Raw genomic sequence first — 19,868 nt, 5'->3', positions numbered from 1 at the left:
GATGATATCATGTTTCAGCAGGAAGTCAGGTCTATAGCAAAGATAACTGAAAAATTCAACACACACTTTAAGTATACTTTGCAGGTGTAGCACCACAGAGTTGAAATTGGTTCCTCCCATTCTCTAGAAAGGGTGAGGAGTGTTACATGCAAGTCAGTCATTTTCTTCTAACAAATCAAGTAACCACAAGTACATGACAAAGCAGAGTTAAAAGATGTGACTCAGACCTTCTTGCGACACTTACAATGCACACTACTAATCAGATCAGTTCCACAATTAAACTAGGCTAGATCAGGCTTTGAGAAAACAGACGTGAAGAAGCAAACAGAAGTAGAAGTAGCTGCTTAACAAATTCAACTGTTAAAATGTTATAAGGATCTCAGTGTAAATGAATGAAATTTACAAGTACAAAATAAAGTATAAATATACAAAATAAATATAAAGCCAATTTCAATTTTACTGCTCAATCACCAAACAAAAGCAGCAGCTCTCACTAGGCTAAGCCCAGACTAGAACTCCTAACGAACATTTTTGCAAATTATTTTTAACTTTAAAGCCCCTGGGAATCCATTTTGAAATTTTGTGTTATTTTTGTATAATGCTAAACTTGGGTGTTATGCGAAACGTTTAGCAAAGGGCAGGTCCTAAAAGTGGGTAATGCTTATGTCACTGTTACCCTGACTAATCACGAAGCTACCACAGACACTCTTCCTCTCTGAGTCGAAGAGCCTGGTGAGCTAAAGCTTAGGAGCCATTAGTAAATGAGCTAGCTTTCCAGCTATTCACCAGGCTATGGGAAGGGAATGAAAAATATAAACAGAGCAAACAGAACAAAAAACAATACAGAATGAGCCCTAATGAATTAAGTCTGAGTCAGTCTGCATGTTTAACGGAGTATCAGTGGAGATATCAGCCGCACTTGGCCGTTGCGCAGAGCAGAGTAGCAGTGGGGAAGGCAACCCCACTTTGTCGACAGCACAGAGGAGATAGTGGCCACATTGTGCCAGCGTTTACAGCAAAGTAGCAGCGGGGATAAAAGTTACCCTCGGTCGGCAGTGCAGCAGGGGAAAGCACCAATTTGGAGACACTCTAGAAGGTATATGAACGGTTGTATAATGCCAATTCCACCCGCCTGTGCCATTTTATTGTGTAATGCTATCTTGTGTAAAATGACAATCGCAGTTCAGAGTAAAAACACTGCGACTGCTCTTCCTCGAGGCTGTGTTGCCATGGTAACGTAAACAGCATTCTGTTCTCCAGTGATAGAGAGCTGTCAGTCCACCCCCACACCGTTCTCATAGAGCTCTGAGGAGCATATTTTGGTCATGTTTGAGGAAAGATTGATCATATTTCTGTTTTGTGTTTTTTTTTATTTAAACTTTGCTGAATGTTTTACATAACACCCAAGTTTAGAATTATACAAAATTTCAAAATGGCTTCCCTGGGGCTTTAAGGAGTGTTACAGCAACAATCTACTGAACCTGTTTTAGATATGTCATTATTAGAATTCCCAAAAGAAAACTTACTTAAGCCAGAGCCATTATTTGCTACACAGGTGTTAGCATGTGCTACTTTTTCAGTCATAAAATAATTTAAATGAGAGTCCAGGTATTTTTTGGGATTACCACAAATGGCCCAGGTAATCTCTAGTTATCAAAGTCACTGGTAAAATGTATATTAATAATAGCTAGACTCTAAACTACTGTTTACAAAAGCCAAATAATCCCACAATTAGCATCATTTCTTAAATGTAAGCAAGATCATAAATGTAAGCCTTACACACCCTTACAGACATCCTCAAATTACACGTTTAATTCGCAATTCACTACGTTTGTACAAAGGGTGTTGAGCTTAGTAAACAACCACTATTCCTCTCTCTCCTCCAGTATGAGTGGCATGAGGAAAGAAGGCAGGCAGGCCTCATTTTAGCCTGGAGGCAGTACGTAAGTCATCATTTGAGCTTCACCAGGACCCCACCCAACCACACTTTCAAAAGTTTTCTCTTCCGCCTTTGTACTGAATCAGTGGTCTTTTAAACTGCAACCTGATGCTCATAATTACACGACAGAAACCTTTCTTGACAAATATAGCTCTCTTTGGCCAAGCATGAGTTGAACTGACTGGTTTCAAAGTCATAATGATGAAGAATATGTGTAAAAATAACAAGCCAAGCTAGAGGTTTCTTTAAACTATGGAGAGTAGCGCTTGTCTGGACTTTATTCCACATTCTGTCTTGTTCTAGATTCTGGATTGCTTACTATGTTTTGATTCAGACCTCATAGTGACACCAGATCAGTAGCTTCTAAAATAAGTGACTTTCCTTAAGAAGCTTACTACAAAAATTGCCAGCACTTTGTGGCTGCTCTGACTGCTCCAGGAAGAATATAAGTAGCTCTCCTGGGGAAAGGTCTGGAACAGCTTCCTATTCATCTAGTATCAGTGAAGTTCAAAGAGCACCAGATATCACACTGATGTCCAGTGCAAATTACTATTTATTTTTAAAAAATCCCATAGAACTGTGAATGTTGGTCAGTGACAATGCTGAATGTATCCAAGGAGCATTACGGACAGAAGAGAATTAGCTACTTTCTTCATATGATCTGCATCCTGTATTTTATTTCAACCCATAATACATATATATATATATATAATTACATTTGAATTACCGTTGAACAATATAGCAATGTGAATATCGAGAACAAGGTAAGATGATGTGCTTGGGCATCCTTTTGCAATAAATAAATTACCAGTGACCCATCTAGAAAACTCAATTGCACATAAACTACTGACCAATCCTCTCATAAAAAAAGGCAGTAATCTGGAACTTCCTAAACTTCTTTTAACAATGATGAAAATAACAGCTGGCCTTCATCAAGGCATTTTCTGTGATGGCTAGTTTAAAGGCTGCTCACACAGCTATTGTGGTTTAGGGTTACGAGCCCACAGCCAGGACATCCAACATGAGGTAGTGTGTGTGTGATCTGGGTACAGAAAAGTGTCAAACTCAAAATCTCACCATCATAAGCATTCAGAACTAATGCTAATGCAGAAGAGATAATGACAGGGAAAGTTTCAGTGCTTCTTTCATCAACTGTGCAGTACCATGGGTAGTGTTGAAAGAATTAGTTTACCTTAAATTCCATCGATTCAAATAAATATGGGGACATTGGCTTTCTCTTACTTTACAGATGTGAATGCCTAAATTGAAGTGGAATGGGAATTTCTTGTTTTTTCTTAAAACGTGACAAAATGCAATTGGGTGGTCAATAGCATGCTTCAGGGATGCTGAAGTATACCCTGTCTGTGGGAAAACCAGGTGTGGGAGGAGCCCTTGCCTAATTAGATGAGTGGATCATAATGACTGTTACGGATAAACAAACCCACAGGTCGAACTGTGACAAGACATTTCCTTCAAATTGTTCTGAAACAACAACACATTTGATAGACATGGCAATCAGTGACCTACATAAGAGGTAGTTAAGGTGTGCATTGTCTAGCAGCAAATATCTCAGCATTTTTACTGAAACTACTACAACAGTTAAAGTCTAGGCCTAAACAGTGCTGCTGTTGGTTTGTTCTCATCTCACTGTTCTAGATCACTGCTTACACATATTTAAGCCTGTAGAGACAATACTATGTATGAATCAGGGCGTTAAAATTAGCTGAAAGTAAGACGATCCAAGCTCAGCAAAACATCAAATCTTTCCATCACACAAAGTTCTTGTGAAGTGCAAAGACGTTTTGTGAAAGAGAAAAAAATCTAGAAAGCATAGAGATTTCCTCTGAAATAGATGCAGTAAGATAGGAGAGGGAGAAACAGCACTTACTGTTTGAGAGTGGAGAGCTAAAGTTGAATCCATGAGTGTGAGTGTGTGTGTGTGTTTCCTCAGTGCTCCGTCAAGCAGCCGGCATAAATAAACATGTCCATTCGCCTACATGCTCTTTGAGTTCACAGGGTGAAGTTGAAGTGATACTGAATCTAAAACCTCCAACTCTACCCCCACTCCAATCTCTCATCTCTCTCTCTCTCTCTCTCACTCACACACTAAAGCTCTCTCCCTCTTTCCATGCTCCCTCCTTTCACTCTTTCAACTTCAGATTCTCCTCCCACTGTAAGGAAACCTCACTCCCTCAGGTCACTCAGAGGAAACAGTAGGAATGAATTGGACGCTGCATATAAACGCACATACACACTTCACAATTACTCTATTATTTTCCTTTGTTTTAACTTCTTAATACATTGGCAACAGTCTGTATGATGATTATGAATCATCTAGTGTGACTATAGTTCAGTAGGTAACACCACTGCCCCTCACAAAGTACACTTTGGTGTGATTCTACCAGATCTGAGATTGAACCACATAAGAAAATTGAATTTGAGTAGTAGAGGAATGTATACCACAAATTACTGTCCAATAACCAAACAGTTTCACATTAAAAGTGACTTTAGACAAAATATGTTCTGAAAAATCAGATATTTCTTGTGTTATATAATAAAAAAGTAGCATTCTGATAAGTATATGAGAGAAAGGACCTGTAGGAAAGAATCAGTGCTAGTCACATACACACTCTGTTATTCAGTGTTTGTGTCTGTGAGTGTGTGCGTGTGTGTTCCACTCTATGCTGCAGAGATATTCTGACTTATCGTCCGGACTTGCAAAAGCGTGAGAAAAGTCTGATATCATGAAAACGTGGTTCACAATCTCAAAAGAGCAACATCAGTGTGTCCTTGTCTACTGACCCTACAATTCCAATGTGAATGCCATTAGTGCGGTGTATACACAAGACCACAGACTGATGCTGCGAACCACTTAATTCAAGATTTATATAATAACAGAAGAAAAAGTCTAAAACAATAGACTCCAGTGCATCTGGAAGTATCCTCATAGTGAGGCTAGGTTAATATATATATATATATATAAATTATATAAATTAGACTGTCTATTTTTGGATGGAGCATACCTTATAAGCACTGTAATAACTAAAATGGAATTCATGTGTAATCTAACATCAAACTACCAAAGTTTATTTTCCAGGAAACCAATTCACCCTGAAATCAAAATGTAATTTACTTAAACTCGGCGTCACAGGATTACTGAACTCATTTGTGTCATTGTCTTGGTCACTTGAGTTTAGCGCAAAATTGCTGTGTAAATTGGTGAAATAAGCTAGACAGCCATTAATTTAAACCTTATCTGGCCATCTAGCAGATCCCATGCTTACATAAGACATTTTCCAGCCTAGTTCAAATACTCTCCTTTGGATTCTCTCTCTCTCTGTTTCCCTCTCTTTTTAGAGCAGAGTTTCTCCTGGTGAACACCAGCATGACTGATGTTCTCATAACCACACTTTCCAGCTTGCCTGACCACCAGAAGGGCATTAGGTCCATTAAAAAGCCGGCTCCAGTTCCAGAAAAACTCCTACTTCTCTCAGATTTCACACTTGGACAAGTGACAAAGCTTTCCAACCTGAAGAATCTTGTGAACCTTGCTCAGAACTAATAATAAAAATGTGATCTACAAAAAATAAATGGTATATCTAAAATTACAACCACTACCAGCTTTTAGGAACCAGAGCTCTACTTACCGCTGTTTAGAACTTATTATGTTTCAAACACAATAAAGATCTTTTTAGACATCCTAGACAACAAGGAATTTACAAAAGCAAAAAATGTTGCTTGGTGGTGGGGAATAATCAGAGGAGGCCAGTGACTTACTGCATGGGAAATTCAAAATCAAAAACCAACGGAAAAATGAATTTATTGGTTAAGCGCTTGAGAGGAGTGCCCTGTCAGGAGAAAACTGCTGACATTTATTTGGTCAGCTTTGGTAGGTGGAATGTAATTAGACTTTTACATATTGCCGTGTGAGCAATGTAAGCTTTTAGTCTTTGTCTACAACCAAAAAGGTCCAAGTGGTTCAACGGTGTAAACAGTTTACATATAAATATTATATTATATTATATTAACACCACTTAACTTTTCTTTTTGTCTGTCTTTATGTGCTGATTTAACATATCCTTCATGGGTATCATTAATGTCGAAATAATGTGCACCTTTGCGTCAGCTAAATCTGATGCCTCTTTTTATTCGGTGTATGGAACATTTAGAGAAACAGCCGCCCCTCCTCCAACTCTGTGGCTGTGACCCTTCACCAGAAAAGACAGACCACAGTCAAAACATGTTCATGTTTTCACATCCCAGTTCAGACTAGTCTCCTTAGGAGCGGATAAGAAGTGCATTAGGGAAAATGTAACAGATTAAGACATGTGGGAAGCTGAAGCAGAGACTCTGGTTAGACAAGTATTCCAACCCTATTTTCAGTGGAGGTTGCTAATGTATTACAACTACGTGAGACGGGGCTGACACGTGCCCTCAGCAGGTGGAAACTTCAGTGAATCATTCCGCAGTGTGTATTAGAACAGAATAACATGACTTTAGTCATTCCCATAACACAAGAAATGTTTCTTAATAAATGTAGTTAAGGCCAAGCCAAGCAAAGGTTAAGAACAGAAAAGCACTCCACACCTTTAAAGGGGACATAATATAAACGTTTCCACAAGTTCCTTGGAGTCTTCATGAACAGTCTGTGACATGCTTTGGTCAAAATAACACAAGGATCTACCAACAGAGTACCATTCTCTCCCTGTCTAAACAGCTCCGTTCAGAAGGACTGGTTTCGGGATCTGTTCCTTTTAATGAGAATAAACCAGAGCTCAGATCAGTGTCAGAGCCCAGGAGCGAGGAGTTAGGAGGAACAATAACTTTGATTCTCATTTTTGTTTTTCCCATATTTAATCAGTACTATTATTTCTCTGCACTTGTGTGTGTGTGTGTGTTTTGCCTAATTTAATCTCGTATTTCCACTCTCACATAAATGCAGATACAGTGCACAAAAAAGTGACTGGGTTGTTTTCACATTTCCCCAAGTTAGCAGACACAATGCAATTGTGTACTTTACATAATTGTATAGCTCGATTTAATATAAGCTACGTTATAGCTCTATTTACCTGAATTTATGAATAATGTTTTTAAATATGATACTTAATTTAATTAATTGCAATTGACATGAAATGAATACATCAATTTAAAAAATAGCACTGTATAAAATCTGAAAAGATTTATCACTTTGTTTTTGCCTTTTCTGTTAAACATACCTCAAGGTCATCCAGAGAGCGAGCCAAACTGAGTCGTTTGGTATGAGCTGCTGTTCGCCGGACAGAAGAACGTCCTCTAGTAAGACCCCAAAATCTAGACACCTAGTAGAGAAAAATTTAAACAAAACATTACACAAAACTCTATTTTTTTAAACACATTATGAATAGCTAGCATACTGAGCTATATATTATTCTTCAAAAATATGCTAATATTAAACAAAAATATTATGTTTTGCATGCTCTGAAGCAGGATACACAGATGAAAATTGTGGTTATTTCTTGTGTGTTTTATTATTTCAGAGCAATGAGCACCCGGAGGAAACCCACACGGACACAGAGAGAACACATCAAAACTCCTCACAGACAATCACCCAGAGCGGGACCTGAAGGTTCCTGGAGCTGTGTGACTGCGACACTACCTGCTGCGCCACCACGCTGTCCTTCCCCAACTTTAGATTTGCATAAATACTGAGTATATAAATATTTAATACAGAGCACTGACCCATTGTAAACAATAAAAGTCACTGACCTCAGAAAAAGAAAGCAGTATTTTTGCAGTTTATTTTTCATATAGGAACCAAAATTTTAAAAATTCTTCCATGACATTAAGCTTTTAAAGCATTCATAGAGGTTCACATTATCATTGTATCACAATTCTCCTGTGACAAGAACAATCCATATACGGATAATGAATTACACCTACCTTATTATATTATATATACCATATTATACCTGCATAGTTGGCCACCTTACATTTTAGGTGTTAGAGGCCTTTCTAGGCTTCCAAAGAAGTAAAATCGAAAACAGATATGGCCTGGACATATGTTTGAATGGAATGACTGGCAATAATGACCATGATATCACACATACCACAAAACCCTGTAATTTCCTTTCCATCTGCAAACCTTGCTCCTTCAGAGCAGATGGAAGCCCCAGAGTTAAGTGAGTAAATCTTAGCTTCATCCCTTAAGACAAAACTATGCCTTCTTGAGGAAATATTATATTACAAAGATATGACAAAATGAGAAAACCCCAGTTACAGAGCGTCTTACAATCCTTAATTTATGCAGAATGCTCTAAAGCAATATAAGGGCTGTGAGTGTAATTTATCAATGTCTGGAAGGTAAAAGTAAAATTAAATTAAAGTGCTTCAACAGGTTTGTTATAGTGGGGACAATTACATTTTGCAGCACGTAATCAAACTAATGGACAAACCATGACAGGTGAAGAGTTAAGTGTGACAGAGATCACTTGAACTACACAATACTATTCCATTATTCTGCTCCAGAACAGCTTGTGATTAGCGGCTATGGCCAACGGTTGCTAGGTGGCTCCCCTGAACCTAAATAGAGCTTAGTTGCTTTCACACTGATCTATCCAGCATAATCGTATTGAACTCCACTAATCAACACAACAGCTCCATCTGCTGTGCCTTGACCAAGCAGCACCATCTGTTCCCCAGATAAGGATCAGTAAAGCCCATGATTTAGCATGCCACTAAACCTGCTGCAGAAGTGACTCTCAGTCTGCTGGTCATAGCTACTCTGGGCTTCAGGGGTTTAATTCTTATCTTCGTAATTATTTTCATGAAATGAATGAATTAATATATATATACTTTCAACTCAACTCAAGACGGCCTCTGTAATTAAGATGATGAGCTGAATCACGGCTGTTAAATGAGGTAGAATACTAAAATCTACAAAATTGCAATCTGACAACCCTGCTTTAGAGTGAGATCTTATTATGGCATTAGGTGTATCTCTCCTGCTCTATGCATTACTACTACTTTCTTACTGGTGGCTTGACCAAACAATAAATTGTTAATAATTATTAGCCAATGTTTTTGATAAACATTAGAGTCAGGGACGCGTAATATGTAGGCGATGTATTATTTTTAGTCAGTTTGCTATATAGTGACTTACTTTTTTATGCAGTTATTAATCTGATTAATTTACAAATTTGAAATGCCAGCGTTGTTACTTATACTGCAACTTTGGCTAACAGAAAATATTGAAAACGTGCTGGTGTACTGCATGTGAGCCTGTAGCCCACACTGTGAGCTTTGGGTTAAAAAATACTAATTATGTTGTGCAACCAATTAGTCATCAGACAGCCTGACTGTATAAAATCTGAATCAGCCGATAAAATTTATGATTGGTGCATCATAGGTTTATTAACACTACTAAATGTCACAGATGTTACCTTGTTTTCCCCATCCTTGTTCTTGGATCCACTGCTGAAAAATTTCCGAGTCAGATCAAGGGTAGGTCTCTGTGGATGTGCAAAGTCACCAGGTGTTTTGTATCTCATAGTTGGGATCTTTTCCATGGCAGGTGGCAAAGTGTTGTTTGTATCTTTGGGTCCATTGCAATCAGTGTCTGCTAGGCTTTCAATGCTATTAGGCCGCGGTTTCTGCCAGCGTGCTCGGATGCCGACAGAAGGCCAGCGCTGACTGCCTCTGCGCTTGGACGTACTAACAGGCAAATCTGGCTGTTTAACCAGGGGTAGGGTTTGCAAAGATGCACCACCTGATACCTCTGGTCTAGTGGGGACACCTGTTGGTGTAGTCACCGATAGAGCAGGGCCTGGAAATGGCTCTGAGAGCAGGCATCGACGTTCCTGCTTTAGAGATTTCCCATTCCTCTCTTGAGGGCTATATGGAGGAGGTTTATTCCAACATTGTTGGGACGTGTTCGGAGATGTCAGACTCCACTGGTCTGCGAGACTTTCCTGATCTTCTGGTGTCACGTTCTCAATCCCACTGTCACCGCTACCACTGTTTCTGGCATTTGAATATACTTCATCAGAATCCTCACTTTCAAGTTTGATCCTCAGCTTCTCGATGTAGTCTCCAATGTCTGTGTAGAGAACTGACACAAAGTGTAAAATCGAATATGGAGTCTGAGGAAATTCCAAGCAACCTTGGGTGTCAGGGTCAGGAGTGCACGAGAAGCCGAAGTGCTCAGTGATATTTTTGTGTTCTTTGTGATGATACAGTTCTGGGTCTATGAAGAACACATGGCACAAAGTCTTCAGAAAAGTGCTTTCCTCTGCTTTGTTTTTGGCAGATATGGTGCCATCTATTGAGATGAGACAAAAGAACCTATTGTCTTCAGTACATATTACACACAATGCCAAATTCTCTGCAGGATATGCAGCCAAAACCACATCCCTGTCACCACAAAGCTGCACACAATTACACTTGATCCTCATCATAACCAGAGAATGGGTTTTTTGCTCAATCCCAATCCGGCTGATGCATCCACGTATTTTTTGTAAAGTATCTTCTTCAGAGTTAGACGTAACTAGATCCAGTTCCACTGAGCTTATGTATCCCACTACCATTCCCACATTCAGATCACTAGGGTCAGGTAAAAAGTTATTCTGGCTGTGAAAATCTGAGAAAACCGAATCTTTACTCACAACACAACCTGGCTCCTCTTGACCAAGAAGATGTGTGTGGTTTCTGGAGTGGCTTTGATTAGCCCAGTAAGACATATCCGGTTCTGACACTGGTCTCTGCTTTTTTGATTGTGTAATAGTAGGAACGCCATCCGAAGTCTCAAAAATAGTGTCAAAACTTCCCACTGATTGCATCAATGGCTCACTCATATCTTTTTCATAGGATTTAGAGGTATTAGAATCCACCTTTCCAGGATTTAGCCATGTTGCCTTCTGTTTTCTCGGAAAAGCCAGTTCCTCATCACTCGAGCCAGAGTCAACAGAAGGCTTGTCACCCGATGAAACAAGCAAACAAAGTGATCTCAAAGATGAACCAATGATCTCCACTACAGTTTCATGCGAGGCCTCTGTTACATCTTTGCCATTCACACTCAAAATGAAGTCACCGGGTCTCAGTCCGACACTGTAAGCTGGGCTCCCCTTCATAATTCCACTCAGGATGCAGGGGGCCTGTCCAGCCATGGTGAATCCATATCCTGCTCTCCCACGCTCCATCTCCACCCTGCGGACTGCAGGGTTTGGAGGAAGATCCAGACATCTCCTCACAGCACCGGCTGTCTCCATACCTCTCATTTTTAGAATATCTCCAAGTCACAGTAATAGGATGCCTTTGAATGACAGTGCTAATCAGAACTGAGTATCAGACATAGCTACACAGGAGGAAAAAAACAGATCAGTACAGTAACGGATGTTTAAATTGATGAAGTAAGCTATACAAGAACTACTAATTTATATAAAAGAGACTTGCATGAATACAGTTCAAAAAAACTAAAAATCTGTTATTATAAAATATTCTGGAACTATTTCACAGCAAGACAAGCCTTATAGAGCATTTATAAACAGTTTAAATGATTACACTAATGGTTATTTGTTAAATCATATATACATGCTACAAAAAAATTGTAAATAAATAATAATTATCATGAGCCATAAACGTACCATACTATACAGAAACCGTCAATCATTTTCAATATTATTGATCATAAATCTACAATACCACAAAAATATATATTATTCACTCATTGTCTGAAACCGCTTGCTTATCCAATTCAGGGTCACGGTGGGTCCGGAGTATACCCGGAATCATTGGGTGCAAGGCAGGAACACACCCTGGAGGGGGCGCCTTCACAGGGTGACAAACACACACCCGCTCACACCTACGGACACTTTTGAGTTGCCAATCCACCAACCAACGTGTTTTTGGACTGTGGGAGGAAACCGGAGCACCCGGAGGAAACCCACGCAGACACAGGGAGAACACACCACACTCCTCACAGACAGTCACCCAGAGCGGGACTTGAACCTACAACCTCAAGGTCTACCTGCTGCACAACCCTAGATATTATTTATATTGATATTCATTCATTCATTCTTGATATCCATTATCTGAGAGAGCCTACCAGGAATCACTGGGCGCAAGGGCATCCACCTACCAACGTGTGTTTTTGGACTGTGGGAGGAAACCCACGCTGACACGGGGAGAACACACCAACTCTTCACCGTCAGTCACCCGGAGGAAACCCACGCGGACCCCGGAAACCCCAGGTCCCTGGAGCTGTGTGACATTACGTGCTGCACCACCGAGCCGCCCTTATGTTGATATTCATTTCTTAAATATTATTATATTATTGATTATATTAAAATGTAATAAAGTATTATCTATCTATAACAGAAAATACGAGCGACTGTGTGCTCGCAAGTGATGAATGGATCTATTAGTAAAGCGAGGACACTGTGGCCTGTTCTAGAATAGCGAAAGAGTGTTTCAAATATGTGGTCTGATTTTATTTATTACACAAACATTTTATAAGACTTAAATATGTTTCAATTTAAACTGTACATATTATTTCGTGATTTAAGCACTGTGAAGAAAACAGCTGCCTACCAGCCTTTGTTTTGACATTTAAGTGTACGCTAATCTATCAGTGCCATGCTCGAATAAATCAAAGCAGTACTTCTTAGGTCTGACGTAACAATGAACACAGTGTTTGAATGGAGACTTCGCACATGTTAAGCGTGTTTTTTCGTCGAGCTTCACCAAACTGACACTAAATAGCTCTCTGAGTTAACGAGGTCTCCGTGACTTTTCTCCTCGTGCGGCTGTTAACCGTAACGTCAACTTTTATGAGTTCCAGTATTACTGGATAAAAATGCGACTACTCACCAAAAGCCCGCGTCTCCAACGATAAACACTTTTCCAAGCATATTGTGGTAAAAAAAAAAAAAAAAACATATATAAACGTTTCTCTAAACACCTGCGGGAGAGTAAACGTCCTCTAACTTTAACACTATGTAGCAGTCCGTACTCTTGCAGACCCCGTCTTTTCAAAGCCGTCCCCTCAGGACAACCGCTGCCATTCACTATTGTACAGAACACAAAGCGTCATTCAGTCACTATGGCAGCGTAACGTTTACAAACGCGCTGCTAGGCTCCCATTGGCCAACGCCGCTGTCAATCACCTCCAGCGTGTTTAAACATACACTTGACGGTCATTGGCGTGTTATGTGAACCATGTGATATCCGCCGTTAAATCACAACGTTGTGGCCTTTCTGGGGGCGGAGCATTTCACAGTTTAAAACCTTAGGAATTGCAAGGCAAGGCTTTCACGAATAAGTCCCTGTTTTGTCATCAGTGAAACACCTACCATATATGTGCACTTTGATTCTACATTTACAGGCTGTTTTTTTCTGCATTTTTTGTTAATCTGCTTTACACTGCTCATCTGTGTGTCTTGAAAACCCGCAAGACCTTCAAAAAGTTGGTGCTATATAAGAGTACACAATCTACACACACAAAAAAAACATATATTGAGGTTTTGTGGCATAGTCTTGTAAATATATTTTACAATTTAAAGTAATTATAAACTTTGGCAATATAGACATAGCTATAAAACACTGACACTAATGTTGATCTCATTTCCTCCCTTTAATAGACTACACACCCGTTGACTCAAGATCACTTGGCTATGCCATGGTCAAAGTGCATCAACGACTCTTTCGACTTTTTCGAATTGTGGCCCACAGGAGTCTGGTTAACATTGGAGAAATGACTGATTTTGTTACATTTTATACGTTTGTTTCCACTTATAAATTGCCTTTTAAAGCAGTCTTTTTCCATTTAGTTGTCAAACATATTGTACTCTCCCAGCTTCCAACACTTTTAAACTAGCTACGAAAAACAGAAAAACAATGTGAAAATGTGGACTGTCAGATGGTCAGTGAGGACTGTTAGAGGAAACATTGCCCTAGCCTATTGTTCCATTGTCAGTCAGCTTTTACCTATGGGTCAATTAAGTGTCTTAATCCTCTGCAATTATGCTTTCTTCTCACTTTAGTTCATTATCTTCTCACATTTCCAATCCTTTAAACCATAATCCTCGTCCTAGTTGCAAGCCAAATGAAAGACTATGAGAATAGTAATTCCTGGGTTAACTGTGTGTATGGATCATTGCTAGATTTCTAAGCCTCCCTATAATCAATCTTTGAATTTATTTCTAAAAGGCAAAAAGGGAGTGGTATTTATTGGTGATTTCCAATGAGGTACTGGTCACTTGCAATGAAATATAAGTTATAGGTAATGAAACGTACCTTCAAACTCAGATAATTTGACTCATATAAGTGCAATTCTACAGAGACTGTCCCCTGAGTATATATATATATAATACATCTTACCTGAGCATATTTTTTCTCTAACAAGCTGATGGGTATGAATTGTTTAAATGATCTCATCTTAAGTCAGTACACAGACATCAACCAGAATGCTTTATACAACACCTTTACACATGTCGTAAATAATGACTCATGTATTTTTATAAAAAAATAACAGTTTAATCAAATAGAATCACAAATGAAGGTTGGCCTTTGCCATAACAATATCTAACAGTTGTAGCAGTGTGTGTTTTACTTAATAGTGTTAGTAAAGATGTGTGTGTGTGTGTGTGTGTGTGTGTATGGGCCTATAACTGTCCAGGTCTGTTGGCTGTGTTAGGGATCATTTTCTCCAGCAGGTTCATCATTCTGTCCTGGAGCTGAAGGCTTTGCACCTGTAGGAAGTTTTGCTGGTGCATAACCCTTCGGACCTCTCTGCACGTCTCCTCCACTGCGTGTCTCATCTTGCGCTGCTCCTGCAGCATTGCCTCCATAACACGCAGCTTCTTACGCCTCAGACGCACCGGGGATGCACGCCGCCTTTTCACGGGCTGAGACCTGAACGCAGCATACAATAAACAATATACATAAAGCTTACAAGCTTATGTTTAAAACTGATATTTTCCTTGGGTTTTAGCAGTTTGTAATAATAACATACTGCCTGAATAAAAAAAAGTGAAATATAAAAGTAAATGAATAAATAAATAAAATAATAATTATAATAATAATATTATCATTATTATTATTACTACTAGTAGTAGTCACACAGCTCCAGGGACCTAGAGGTTGTGGGTTCGAGTCCCGCTCCGGGTGACTGTGAGGAGTGTGGTGTGTTCTCCCTGTGTCTGCGTAGGTTTCCTCCGGGTGACTGTCTGTGAGGAGTGTGGTGTGTTCTCCCTGTGTCTGCGTGGGTTTCCTCCGGGTGACTGTCTGTGAGGAGTGTGGTGTGTTCTCCCTGTGTCTGCGAGGAGTGTGGTGTGTTCTCCCTGTGTCTGCGTGGGTGTTCTCCGGGTGACTGTCTGTGAGGAGTGTGGTGTGTTCTCCCTGTGTCTGCATGGGTTTCCGCCGGGTGACTGTCTGTGAGGAGTGTGGTGTTTTCTTCCTGTTTCCTCCGTGTGCTCCGGTTTCCTCCCACAGTCCAAAAATCCACGTTGGTAGGTGGATTGGCGACTCAAAAGTGTCCGTAGGTGTGAGTGTGTGAGTGAATGTGCGAGTGTGTGTCGCCCAGTGAAAGACTGGCGCCACCTCCAGGGTGTGTTCCCACCTTGCGCCCAGTAATTCCGGGTAGGCTCTGGACCCACCGTGACCCTGAATTGGATAAGCGGTTCCAAACAACGAATGAATGAATTATTATAGTAGTGGTTCATTCAATTACATGCTTATTCACAATGGTTTTTGTCATAGTGTGCAATGGAATTTAGGATGACAGAGCATGTGAAGGTAACAGCAGTTAAATCGGGGGTATGTGGGTAATGAATGCTGTCATGTTTCTTTTTATTTACTACCTCAACAATTTCATATATGTAGCCTCATTTTAGGGCTTTTGGGGTTAACTCCTGTCAGCCTCAGTAGTGAGGCAGTAGACTGGCAGTAGGTAGGCTGTGTAGAACACAGTCAGTGGAAAACAAACACAAATGGGTATGTTGATGTTTGTCAGTCTTTATTGCTAACCATAAACATGATGCTATGGAAAATGACCAGTTAACTCTAATTTACCTGGATTCGAAGGAGCTCACAGAGATCTCTGTCCCATCTTCCTCATCTTCCTCTTTGACATCTCTCTCCTCTGAAGATCCTGTGTACTCTGGTAAGAAACCTAACACTGAAGCAGCAGGTTGATGCAGTGAGGATTCAGGTTGAGAGGTGGACGCCCCAGCAGTCTGGGGGTCCACTGGGCTCATATGGGTCTGCTCTGGCACCTTGGACAAAATTCTCTCAATGGACTTGTAGTATGGCCAGTCAGGTATGCTAGTGCTACCACCGGCTGTGTATTTCAACTTCCTAGAGTGAAGTATAAATGAAGAGAAACGTTACATATGACAGGACTATTTCTGAAACTTTGCAAACTGATCCAGCTTGTAGTGATTGACTAGCACCTTTCTCTCTCTCTACTGTGTATGTATGCATATATTAAATCAATGTCCAATTAAAAACATATATATCCCAAAACATCAACTTTAAATGAGAAGGGGAAAACCTTTAATTAATTAAATTAATGTAGTAAATTAAAAATCCCCAAAAATGGAGATAACTCAAAATTAAGTGACACATAAAAATGTTTTTGGAGAAAGACGTTCGAATGCCTCCGACTTAATGCTTTTAGATGCAGAGTACTGCATAGAACTTGCCTCATACCTCACTCACTCGCCTACCAATACATACATACTCACTCATGTTTAGTGCATGGTCCACAAGGGGCTTTATTAACCCAACAAATAAAAATACATATTCTGTTTGTTACAACAGAATCATATATATATATATATATATATATATATATATATATATATATATATATATATATTAGCTTGTGAATGCTAACAAACCTAAACAACATTAATAACTAAAGACCCTTGAAAATAACCGCAGTCAAGCATTTTTGCATTGAATGTAACAGGCCAGGTTTAAAGCTATTAAGTTGCCTAGAATAACACTAAAATACACTTAGCTTTAAATGGCCTGCGTATAATGAATCACATGTTAAACAAGGATTTTAACTTCTCATGCAGACTTAAAATAGAGAGTGTTAAAATAGTTTAAAAGTGACAGTCCTTACACTTGCCTGTACTGAAATGTCATGTTGGTGATCTTCATCTTAATCTCCTCTCGATGCCGATGCTCTCCAGTCAGTTCGTAGAGTCGTTTGGCCATTGTTTCGTAGATCTTAGCGTTGCGCTTGGCCTTCTTGAGCTCAGTGACATATTCCTCCCAAATGTACAGAAGCCCTTTCATTTCTGAGTCTGTCCAGTTACGAGCTCTCCTGTGCTTTTCGTTTGAGCCCGGCAACATGTAACTGAAACAGTCCTCAGCAGACATGTTCCAAATCTCAGGGGTTTTGTTGTACAAACAGGTTTGTTGCAGTATTCTTTTAGTGCAGTGAGCTTTTTAAAAGCCTTTTTCTTCCCCCTGTTCTCCCTTAGCCTCTTCAAGCTGGTGCTTGTGTTGTGAGGCAGGCCACACGTTCTGCCCTTCCCCCTTCTAACTCAGTTAAGAGGCATCAAAATGGGGCCTGGAGAGCTGAAGCAATCAGCTTTAAAAGCTTTTAAAGAGGGAAGTTCGTCACCATGATGTCAAGTTGCCCTGGCAACAACCAACCAAGCCCCTCCCCCATCCATCCACACCGCCTCCACCCCACTATTTCCCACTGCCACTCTTTCGGATCTGTAACAAAAAGCTTTTAGCAGAAAGCTAATGAAGTGGGTCGGGCGGCCAGAAAATCTGCATGAAAAATGTGACTCCTGAGGGGCCGGGGGGGGGGGGGGGGCAGAGAGGGGGCTTGTGGGCAGCAGAGTGAACTGTTACCTTGGCAACACGCCTTGCTCTGGGCCACACAAGCCAAACCTTAATGTGTTTAAAAGCTTTTAATGGAGGCTAGAGCACAGAGTTCCTTGTCTGACACTTACAAAATGTGTTTGGAATTCAGAGTCAGTGCACCGCAACCCGAGAGACTAGCTGCAGCTGTATTTAGAAGCATATGCTCTCCACATTTTGCAGTGTTTGAGGGAACGGGTGCAGAGCCCTGTATAAGATATATTAGCAAAAGTGGAGCATGTAAAACACAGCATGACTCTCCAAGCTACAGCTTACTCTAAAATCTTGTTTGCTCTGTTCTTAACCATGTGGACACTGAAGGCATTGTCTGAGAATTTCTAACCCACCCATCCCCTTCCTGACCATCTCCACTCCTCTGCAATGATAGCCCCCATCATACCCCCACCTGTAAAGTTTCAGGTTACAACCACATACACCTAGGAGTGTTTCAAGTCGTGGACTTTAGATATTAAAGGAACAGGAATATCTAAGCTGAGTATATACATATATGTTAGTAGTTAAAAGGGTGTTCACCCCTGGCTAAATATCATATTTGATGGACATTTGAAGTAATGTGGAAAGAAAACACATTAAAAATCATGTGCTATATGCAGATGTTGCCTTTATAAATAAAAGGAAAAAAAGATACCCTAGTGCTTCCAGGTTGTAATCTTAAACCAAGGGGGAATCCATCTTTCTTTGGTCTACACCAGAGAGCACAACAAATACAAAACAGCAGAGCCGTATGAGGAAGCAGGAGGTGGTCAGTGATTCTGTGGGGGAATAAAAGCAGGTGCAAAGTGTATTTGGGCTAAAACAGCATACGGTGATGCTGTAGGTGAAACAAGGCCAAGATGTCGATCAGGTTGCATGGGGTGGGGGGCTGGATTAGGGGTGTGTGGGGGCACCAAGGAGAGCAGCAGGAGCACTGTATTTTGATGTATGAGAGAGAGACAGAAGAAAGAAAACCGTACAGGAGGGGAATAATAAGGGGTTTAGTGGGTTCATCGCAAAGCAGGAGAAAATAATTACCCTGCGAAAAAGCAGTCCAGGGGCCAGGGAAGAGAACCTAGCAACAGACGTGAGAGTACGCAGTCTGATTGGTGGTAACCACGAAGACCTGAAAGCTGAAGATTTGGAATTAAACGGCTCTTATAGCCCCTAGCCTTCCTAATATCATTGAAACTATGCCGCTAGATCCTACACATCTCGTACATGTAGGAATTAACAAGAAGTGTGTTATAGCCAATTATCCACCAGTGAGTGGAGATTAACATGTGGATTCACAATAAAACTAGTTGGAAAACATTCTTTACTCTGATACATGAAAAAAATCAAAACACATAGTGCCAGCACATTGCGACTTGGTTTAAGAGCACCTGATAGAGTAATCTCAGATCTCAGACGACCAAGGGGGGTTATTACTGGGAGAACAGTACAGAAGATTTCCTTATGTTCAACAGATGTCACCCCTTGGGTGTTTCAGAGAAATGGACGATCCTGGTGGTTTTATTTAAAGCAGATATTGTTTGTATGATACAAGAGATTCACTGTACTCTTAAGGTTTCTGCACAGACTCGGAAATGTGCGCTAAAGCTAGTAACGTTGCTAATACTGAAGACATTGTGTTAAATCTGTAGTTTTTAAACTTTTTCTGTCATGCCTCCCTTTTGGAGGAATAGCAATTTTCACCCCAATTTTCAGGCTATGTTTAACTTTACTAAAATAACATTGTGATACTTTATTTTAATCATTCCTTTGGAGCAAATAAAAACCAACCAAATCAGATTTGTGAAGTTTCTAGAATGTTCCATCTGTTCCACCAAGGCACTGCATGTTCAATCTGCGATGAAGGGCAAATAAATTAATACAATTATATAAAAGCAGCAATTTGGCAAAACAGAGAAGTCTTTATTTCCTCATGTCAAATAACTACATTAACACTTGCTGGGGTTTAACTCCACCACCCCCACCCCCAAAAAGACAATGTTTTGTCCTCAGACACCCTGCATGTACTACCCTATCCACTCGGGTCATCACCTGTTAAGTCTCACTGCATTTTTCCTGATTG

The 19,868-nt window shown here is 40.1% G+C and overlaps 2 protein-coding genes across 5 annotated transcripts in view; both read right to left on the bottom strand.

Moving 5' to 3' along the window:
* The window catches only part of rgs12a (regulator of G protein signaling 12a), a 38,089-nt gene extending 25,200 nt beyond the window's left edge, over positions 1–12,889 (bottom strand). The window contains exons 1-3 of one of the 3 annotated variants that reach the window (XM_066681908.1): positions 12,782–12,889; positions 9,358–11,267; positions 7,156–7,257 (exon numbers count right to left, since the gene is read on the bottom strand). In XM_066681908.1, the coding sequence (XP_066538005.1) occupies positions 7,156–7,257; positions 9,358–11,190 (1,935 nt within the window). In that variant the 5' untranslated portion in view covers positions 11,191–11,267; positions 12,782–12,889. Of the gene's footprint in view, positions 1–3,827; positions 3,988–7,155; positions 7,258–9,357; positions 11,268–12,781 lie in introns of those variants that run through there. The other 2 variants (XM_066681909.1, XM_066681911.1) reach the window with 2 other exon arrangements.
* Positions 12,890–14,477: 1,588 nt separating this feature from the next.
* On the bottom strand, positions 14,478–18,666 carry msantd1 (Myb/SANT-like DNA-binding domain containing 1). Of its 2 annotated transcripts, none has more exons than XM_066681815.1 (3): positions 17,043–18,666; positions 15,983–16,267; positions 14,478–14,824 (listed from the first exon to the last, which is right to left on the bottom strand). In XM_066681815.1, the coding sequence occupies exons 1-3, from the start codon at positions 17,300–17,302 to the stop codon at positions 14,575–14,577; spliced, it is 795 nt and encodes a 264-aa protein (XP_066537912.1). In that variant the 5' UTR covers positions 17,303–18,666; the 3' UTR covers positions 14,478–14,574. The 2 variants fall into 2 exon arrangements, with proteins under 2 accessions (XP_066537912.1, XP_066537913.1); XM_066681816.1 differs by having other exon boundaries at positions 15,983–16,263; positions 17,045–18,661.
* Positions 18,667–19,868: the final 1,202 nt, after the last annotated feature.

This window comes from Hoplias malabaricus, chromosome 9 (genome assembly GCF_029633855.1).
Source record: "Hoplias malabaricus isolate fHopMal1 chromosome 9, fHopMal1.hap1, whole genome shotgun sequence".
Classification (NCBI taxonomy): Eukaryota; Metazoa; Chordata; class Actinopteri; order Characiformes; family Erythrinidae; genus Hoplias; species Hoplias malabaricus.
This window is presented reverse-complemented; position numbering and strand designations above follow the sequence as displayed.

Excerpts from the sequence above, each read along its gene's own strand:
- msantd1 (XM_066681815.1), bottom strand. The coding sequence starts at position 17,302 with ATGTCTGCTGAGGACTGTTTCAGTTACATGTTGCCGGGCTCAAACGAA. Across the intron at positions 16,268-17,042 it reads ACATTTCAGTACAGGCAAGT|GAAGTTGAAATACACAGCCG; the intron begins GTAAGGACTGTC and ends ACTTCACTCTAG. Across the intron at positions 14,825-15,982 it reads GTGAGCTCCTTCGAATCCAG|GTCTCAGCCCGTGAAAAGGC; the intron begins GTAAATTAGAGT and ends TGCTGCGTTCAG.